This window comes from Alosa alosa, chromosome 2 (assembly GCF_017589495.1).
Source record: "Alosa alosa isolate M-15738 ecotype Scorff River chromosome 2, AALO_Geno_1.1, whole genome shotgun sequence".
Lineage (NCBI taxonomy): Eukaryota > Metazoa > Chordata > Actinopteri > Clupeiformes > Clupeidae > Alosa > Alosa alosa.
The window spans coordinates 28334524-28343424 of record NC_063190.1 but is presented as its reverse complement, the minus strand read 5'-3'; the positions used below and the strand labels follow the sequence as shown (position 1 = coordinate 28343424).

Sequence of the window (8901 nt, the reverse complement as noted above, 5' to 3'; positions counted from 1 at the left end):
GAGCAATAATCAGCAAGCGGTCCAGGATGGGCCGCACCCCGGACGAGCCCCCGGCCCAGGGCCCCATCGAGCTGATCAGCCGTGGCCCGGATGGACGCTTCAACACGGAACCACCCGCCAACATCCGAGAGAGCTCCGGCTCGCACCGCGACCAGCGCCACCGCATCAGGGGATTCCCCTTCGTGGAGGAGTCGGACATACCTGGAATTTCGTTCAGTCCAGGACGAGGAGAGGGAGAGTGCATGGTACCGACAAGACAGCCACCGATGGCTTTCTGGTATTGCCCGCTGATATTTGCCTCTCTCTCTCCCTCTCTCGCTCTCTCTCTCTCCCTCTCTTCCCCCCCCCTCTCTCTCTCTCTCGATATCTCTCTCTCTTTCTCTCAATTCAATTCAATAAGCTTTAGGCGGGGATCACATTAGAAATAACGAAGCGTCAGTGGTGAAGCATAACGCAGCGCTCAGACCATAATGATTCAAAGAAGTTCTATCTCGTTCCTAAGTTACACGCACGGGTTACGCTGGCGTTACCCTATGAAAGTTGAAGAAGAAGTTCAATAGTTTGGCGCTGTTCCGCTGCCACACCAACTGTTCAGCTGCCGAACCACAGCAACCAATAAGAAATCTGCCGAACCACAGCGACCAATAGGAAATCTGCCGAACCACAGCGACCAATAGGAAATCTGTCACTTGCCGCTGGTCAATATCATTCCCACCTTATCGGCAGGTCATTGGCATGAGGAAATAGTATTACTGAAGCAAATACAGTTAAAAAAACAGAAAATACAATAACATTTTCAATGGGTCCACACTCTCTTACTACTGCTAGTGCTAAGAGCCCTCTGGGGCTTCTGCTACTCAGACAGACTGTCATCGCTATCCCTGATTGTGGTTCTGTGGGTCAATCTCCCTCTGACTGGAAATCCTGCCTCTCCTGACCACTGTTGCTGTCTGTCTCTCATCTTCCCTGACCACTGTTGCTGTCTGTCGCTCATCTTCCCTGACCACTGTTGCTGCCTGTCTGTCTGTCTCTCTCTCTCTCTCTCCATGTCCCAGGGAGGGTGTCAGTAGTAACATCCTGTTCGTCTCTCTCTCTCTCTCTCTCTCTCTCTCTCTTTTTCTCTCTCTCACTCTCTCTCGCCGTGTCCCAGGGAGGGTGTCAGTAGTAACATCCTGTTAGTCTCTCTCTCTCTCCATCCACCCTTCTAACATGCTGAGATGAGTCTGCTCAGAAGGTGACCGCCATCTCTCTCTCTCTCCATGTCCCAGGGAGGGTGTCAGTAGTAACATCCTGTTAGTCTCTCTCTCTCTCTCTCCATCCACCCTTCTAACATGCTGAGATGAGTCTGCTCAGAAGGTGACCGCCATCTCTCTCTCTCTCTCTCCCTCTCTTCCCCCTCTCTCTCTCTCTCCATCCACCCTTCTAACATGCTGAGATGAGTCTGCTCAGAAGGTGACCGCCGTCATCTCTCTCTCTCCCTCTCTTCCCCCTCTCTCTCTCTCTCCATCCACCCTTCTAACATGCTGAGATGAGTCCGCTCAGAAGGTGACCGCCGTCATCTCTCTCTTTTTCTCCCTTTCTCTCTCTCTCTCCATCCACCCTTCTAACATGCTGAGATGAGTCTGCTCAGAAGGTGACCGCCGTCATCTCTCTCTCTTTCTCTCTCTCTCTCTCTCTCTCTCTCTTTCTCTCCGTCCACCCTTCTAACATGCTGAGATGAGTCTGCTCAGAAGGTGACCGCCGTCATCTCTCTCTCTCCCTCTCTCTCAGAAACTGACTGCCTCTGTGTGTGTCTTTCTTTCTCTCTCTGTCTCTCTCCTCTCTCTCTCTCTCTCTCTCTCTCTCTCTCTCTCAGCTCGGTCATGTCGTCGCCCCCATACCACCTGGAGGGTTCGTTTGGGTGCCACCCTCCCATCCTGGAGGAGCTGGGGGAGGAGCTTGGAGAAGAGGGGGCGGAGCTGCAGCCCTTCTACTCCTCCTCGGGGGTGGAGTTCAGCTCGGCGTCTCGCTCCTCCGACATGTGGCACCCGGGCGAGCCGCTGCCCTTCGCCGGACTTGAGGGCCCGCACCTCATGTTCCCGCTCTACCACCAGCTCCAGTTCCAGCGTGAGCCCGCGCTGCCGCCCCCCGCTCCCCTGCTCCTGCCCCCTCCTCTCCCGGCCCCCTCCTCTTACCCTGCCGTGCTGCCCCTCCACGTCCCCAGGGGGCGCCATAAGAAGTCTCCCAGCAAGGCGCGGGCCCAGGAGGTCCAGCAGGTGGGAGCGCTCCGGCACACGGCCCAGGGCCTGGGCGTCCCTGTCCTGCCCTTCCTCCCGGAGCCCGAACCGCCGCTGGGGTCAGTAGCAGTGCCCGCTCTCCACTAAACGTACATACAGACAGTCTGTAGTGCTGCTCTCCGCCAAACTCATACACACACACACACAGTCTGTAGTGCTTATTCTTATTCATTATATACATTCTTATTCATATATACACAGTCTGTAGTGCTTAGTCTTATTCATCCTCATCATCTGATCTCTGTCTCTCACAAACACACACACACACACACACACACACACACACACACACACACACACACACACACACAGTCTCACCCTCACTACACACACACTCATCTTACTCATCTTTAGCATTACTGTAGTGCTGCACACACACACACACACAGTCTCACCCTCACTACACACACACTCATCTTACTCATCTTTAGCATTACTGTAGTGCTGCACACACACACACACACACACACACACACACACACACACACACACACACACACACACACTTCATCTCACTGAGCCCCGTTATTCTTCTCTTCACTGGTGCATCAGCTCTAGGGGTGTAGAGGGGATCCCAACGTTCCTTATGTTCCTAATGTTCCTCATTTTCCTGATATTCCCAATTCTCCTTATGTCCCTAATGTTCCTGATGTTCCATATGTTTCTAATCTTCCTAATGTTCCTGATATTGACGTGACTTTTAATGTGACATAATGTGTTTATCCATATGTTGTGTGGTAGGAGCAGGCGGTCAGTAGGAGCTCAGTTTCCTATTTCTTTCTTAGAGTGCTCGGCCAAACGCATAAGTGACATCAAGGAAGAAAAAAAGGCCGCACTTTGCAGTGTGCCTTCCTCAGTGTGCTCAAGTGTGCTCAAGTGTGCTTGTGCTTGAGCACACTGAGGAACGCGCCTGTGCAATAAACATGTTTGTATGTAAAGTGCGGCCTTTATTTCTTACTTTATCCATATGTTATTCTATGTGTACTCTTCACATACGCTCTGAAATAGAAGTGATGGTACAAATACGCTTTCCTCTACTTTTTACGGCCTTAATATATGCAAGTCACTCAAGTGGAGAATTCAGTCATTTTTGCATGCACTGTTAGAACTGTAGTCTTTGCATGCACTGTTAGAACTGTAATTTTTGCATGCACTGTTAGAACTGTAGTCTTTGCATGCACTGTTAGAACTGTAGTCTTGCATGCACTGTTAGAACTGTAATTTTTGCATGCACTGTTAGAACTGTAATTTTTGCATGCACTGTTAGAACTGTAGTGGGATTTTTTAATTTACAACAGTAACGCGTTACACCACTATGTTACAGATATTATTATTATATGTTATTGCAGTTACGAGTTACTTTGTAGCTTTGTACTTTGTAAAGCGTTTTACCCAACACTAGTGGTGAGTGTGTTGAGGTCTGTGTTACTCCAGAGCAGCCTGGCCTACGTTGTGAAGAGTGTGTTGTGTGTGTGTGTGTTGTGCGTGCGTGGCGTGTGTGTGTGTGTGTGTGTGTGTGTGTTTGTGTGTGTGTGTGTGTGTGTTGTGTGTGTGTGTGTTGTGTGTGTGTGTGTGTGTGTGTGTTCTCTGCAGACCGTTTGGTGGGCTGGACATGCAGTGGTACGAGGTCACTTCCCAGCTGAGCCCTCCCCAGCCTCGGCGCTTGGACCCCGGCTGGTGCGTCCATCCCATGGTCCTCCAGCCCTCGCGCCTCTCCCCGCTCACCCAGAGCCCCCTCTCCTCGCTGCAGGGTTCCCCCATCCGCCCGCGCCCCCGCCCGCGGCCCGGACACACCCCACCCTCCCTCCAATCAGAGGCCTCCGAGATCACCCTGCTCCCGCCCTCCACCGCCAGCTTCTCCAGGAAGTCATCCCCATCGCCGTCCGCTTCGGCCTCAGCCTCGCCCGGGAGGAGGAGCCAGCGTGGCAGCCCCCGCCACCGAGCCCTGACCGGCCCGAGAAATTAGCCTCCGTCCCAGCGATTACCAGCAGTGAGGCCACAGGGGCAGCCCAGTGGGGACCCCAAGGGTGGGTGCTAGATGCTTCTAGAACGAGACGCAGAGCAGAGGAGCTCTACATCAGGGGTTTACAACCGGAAGCCCCCTTGTGGTCCGTTTAGGCATTGCAGGTGATCCCAGGCCATGCATAAAACAATGTAGTTTCACTGTGAGAATCAGCATTTTTTGGACACAGCTCCAACTGTATTAATTATTTTAGTTTTTGAATAATCAAATGTATGCTAATATATGAAAAGTAGAAAAGCTAAGCGGACTCAGGATTAAAATAGTGTCCATCTGGTCTATCCTTAGCCTTGCTAATGTTGGAATGTGTCCCCAATGTCACATACGTAATAACATGACAATATGCATGACAGATTCGCGATAGATTCACGATAGAGTCACATCTCAGGATGCTTCTTAAACAGAATGTGGCCCCTGGGAACAATGAGCTCCAGATGCTTCTAGAGAGAGTAGAAGAGTCGGAGGGCAACAAAGGTCATGACAGATGTAATGGATAGTGCTACACTGTAGAGGTTCTCAGCCCTAACCAGCTTAGGTTAGCTTAGGTTAGGGCTGGTTCAATTATATTTGGATAGGTGAGATTAAATTGGATTAGATTACATTAGATAAGATTAAGACCTTTTCACCCTAGTGTCTCTGTATCTCTCTGGTTGTGTAAAATCACAGATATGCAATAAGTACAGTACAAGCTCATTGAAGGTTTGTGTGTGTGTGTGTGTGTGTGTGTGTGTGTGTGTGTGTGTCTGTGTCTGTGTCTGTGTCTGTGTTTGTGTGTTTTCCCCTCTGATTCTCAGCTGTCTGGAAGGCAGTGTTATGACTGGCTCTACGTCGCCCTACTAGGTAAGGCTATGACTAAGACCTGCTATCACTATCAGTACAGACACTAAACATCACTCTCAGTACAGACACTAAACATCACTCTCAGTACAGACACTAAACATCACTAAACGTCACTCTCAGTGCAGACACAAAATGTCACTCTCAGTACGGACACTAAACGTCACTCTCAGTGCAGACACCAGCATTCGTTTCTCTCGTGCAGACACTAAGCGTCCTCTCAATGCAGGACACTAGCGTCACTCTTGAGCGCAGACACTAGCGACACTCTCGATGCGGACACTAAACATCACTCTCCGATGCGGAACCACAAACATCACTCTCAGTACAGACACTAAACATCACTATCAGTACAGACACTAAACATCACTCTCAGTACAGACACTAAACATCACTAAACGTCACTCTCAGTGCAGACACAAAACGTCACTCTCAGTACAGACACTAAACGTCACTCTCAGTACGGACACTAAACGTCACTCTTAGTACAGACACTAAACGACACTCTCAGTATGGACACTAAACATCACTCTCAGTACAGACACTAAACAACACTCTCAGTTCAGACACTAAACGACACTCTCAGTACAGACACTAAACATCACTCTCAGACACAAAACATCTCTTGTCCGTTTAGCACCATGGAAACAGGACATAAGCGCCGGCTCAGTTGGCCTCCATGGCTAGGAATAGATGAACTTAACAGACACTAAATATCAGTACCAGTACAGAAACTATCAGCATAAACCCTAAACATCACCGTCAGTATCACTGTCAGTACAGATCCGAAACATCACTCTCAGTACAGATACGAAATATCACTGTCAGTACAGACACGAAACATCACTCTCAGTACAGACACTAAATATCACTGTCAGTACAGACACTCACCCCACCACTGTCAGTACAGATACTAAACATCACTGTCAGTACAGATACAAAACATCACTCTCAGTACAGATACTAAATATCACTGTCAGTACAGATACGAAACATCACTCTCAGTACAGATACTAAACATCACTGTCAGTACAGACACTCACCCCGCCACTGTCAGTAATTCCTCTCCAATCCCTTGTCTTTTTCTCCTGCCCTCCTGTTTGCTGTGTTGTGCTGTGTGGGCCCAGAGGAGGAGGGGTGTGTCTGGGAGGAGGGAGACCTGTCTGAGGGAAGCCATCTCCACACCGCCACCGTTCACCTCCACAGGAAGACCAGCTGACAGACAGGTGGGGTCACATCATCAAACAGGTAGCACATCAGGTCATATGATCACAGGACAGGTGGCACATCAGGTCACATGATCACACAGGTAGCACATCAGGTCACATGATCACAAAGGTAGCACATGATCACATGACAGGTGGCACATCAGGTCACATGATCACAGGACAGGTAGCACATCAGGTCACATGATCACACAAGTGGCACATCAGGTCACATGATCACACAGGTAGCACATCAGGTCACATGATCACATGAGAGGTGGCACATCAGGTCACTTGATCACATGACAGATGGCACATCAGGTTACATGATCATACAGGTAGCACATCAGGTCACATGGTCACACAGGTAGCACATCAGGTCACATGATCACAGGACAGGAAGCACATCAGGTCACATGATCACACGACAGGAAGCACAACAGGTCACATGATCACAGAAGAACCTGGCCTTTAAATCAGTTTTACTGAAGGAGTTGCAGTGTTAATTTTGTCACCTATTTTTAATTTAGTCTTAGTCTTAGTCTTGTGACGAAATGTCCTTTTTAGTCTTTGTCATATTTAGTCATTCAAATATCATTTTTGTTAGTCAAGTTTTAGTCGACTAAAAGTCTCGTCATTTTAGTCTAGTTTTAGTTTTTTTTCTTAGTCATGAAAAAAAAGGTCGTTGACGAACATATTTCCTCTCGTCTCGTCTGACGAAATTAACACTATGCTCAACTCCTAGGATGTCCAAGCGTGCCTGGTGCAACTACTGATGTCTGATGATGTCTGTCTGACCTGTCTATCTCACTCCACCCACTAAAGGGGATTTAGTTTCCCATGTTACTGTGGAATGCTTAGGACCCTGGTGTGTCACAACTCCTTAGTGTTAATTTAGGTCAGGCGAGGCGGGAGGAAATATGTTAGATCCAGCGACCTTTTTTTCATGACTAAGGCGAGGGCGATGACGAGGGCGACAGTAATATCCTGAAACACTGAATAAGACTATCTTAAGATGCATTATTGTTAACGATGAGACTAAAATGTTTTGCATGAAATAAAACTAAGATAAAATCTCTCTTCATTTTTAGATCTACAAAATGAAGAAGACAGAATATCTAGCTATTACGTTTTCAAAATATTCGAATGAGTTCATGCACGCAGCAGCTTTCCTGTAAGGCTAGTCTACGTGCTGTTGCTGCAACCCTGTGGCTGCAACCACGAAACTACATGGAACAAGAACACTGGAGATTTCTGCCAGGGTTAGCAAGCTAACTACCTAAGCTAATGCCACAATGCTACATGCCAGAAGTTGAAGCTTAGGCTCATACAAAATTAACATCCCCAGAATGTCCATACGAAAAAATGTTCATCATGTAATGTCAACTATTTAACTAGTTAGACTGATGATGCAAAGTTTGCTAGCAAGTAAGCTAATATGGAAAGTTAAGCTAACAAGTTAGCTATGGCTAAGATGGAGAGTCTGTTTGGGGAATGTGTTGTGTTTTGGTGCATATAAAAGCCATCTAAGCGTGGCTGAGTCAAACATTAATACTTTGGCCCCACGACAGTGTTTCTCAAACTTTTTCAGTTTCAGGACCCTTAACTAACCCTAGCTAAAAGAAAAAGATTAGACCTACTTCAACAGTACCCTATAATTAGTCTACACAATAGGCCTACTCACTGAACCACCTTGCTTATTGTCTTTGCACTTTGACGAGTAGCCCTGTGGACACACAATATTGTTGGAAAATTGAGATGTGTGAAACACTATTTGACTCAAATGGTAATCAGAAATAATTTGTTATAAAAAAAAAGACTAAAATGTGTTGACTAAAACTGACTAAGACTAAGATACCTTTAGTTTTCTTTTGACTAAAACTAGACTAAAATGATGAGACTTTTTAGTCGACTAAAAACTTGACTAACAAAAATGATATTTGAATGACTAAATATGACAAAGACTAAAAAGGACATTTCGTCACAAGACTAAGACTAAGACTAAATTAAAAATATGTGACAAAATTAACACTAGTTGAGCATCAGTTCAGTCACATACTTGCACACCTTACTCTGTATCCCGCCCCCTCACAGCTGTCTCCGCCTCTCAGACCGCCCCCTCTCCAGTGCTCAGGTAAGCGCCATCTCACCTGAGGAAGCAGACATCTACCTCCCGAGAAGGAAGACGAGAATCGCCAGATCACGCTGCTGACCCACCCAATACAACACCCCATCCCCAAACACAACCCAGTACCACAACCAAACACCAAGCTGGACTGCAAACCCCCCAAACACCACCCAACACTAACACAAGAAAAAAAAACCCAACTCAACATTAACACAACCACCCCACGCCCCCAAAAAAAAAAAAAACCCAACACTAACAAAATCAACCCCCCCCCCAACACAACCCAGCACAGCTGAACTGCAAACCCAACACTAACCCAGCACAGCTGAACTGCGCCTGTACAGTGCCGCTGTCATCGTTATGGGATTGGGCTCCAGATCCGACACAACCGCCATGGACATGCACTGCACTCCTCTCACACACAGCCCCTCATGC

The 8901-nt window shown here is 47.7% G+C and overlaps 1 protein-coding gene and 1 long non-coding RNA gene across 2 annotated transcripts in view; both read left to right on the top strand.

Annotated features, from left to right (window-relative positions):
- igsf9bb (immunoglobulin superfamily, member 9Bb) overlaps positions 1-4242 on the top strand; it is a 29544-nt gene extending 25302 nt beyond the window's left edge. The window contains exons 18-20 of the mRNA XM_048229404.1: positions 1-211; positions 1856-2335; positions 3870-4242. The exon at positions 1-211 is cut by the window's left edge and continues 170 nt beyond it. Of these exons, the coding sequence (XP_048085361.1) occupies positions 1-211; positions 1856-2335; positions 3870-4242 (1064 nt within the window). The remainder of the gene's footprint in view (positions 212-1855; positions 2336-3869) is intronic.
- A 45-nt stretch (positions 4243-4287) lies between these two features.
- Positions 4288-8620, top strand: LOC125291408. Its single transcript, XR_007192978.1, has 4 exons — positions 4288-4403; positions 5091-5136; positions 6261-6359; positions 8433-8620. It is a non-coding gene; the product is annotated as an uncharacterized LOC125291408 (long non-coding RNA).
- The last annotated feature ends 281 nt before the right edge of the window (positions 8621-8901 follow it).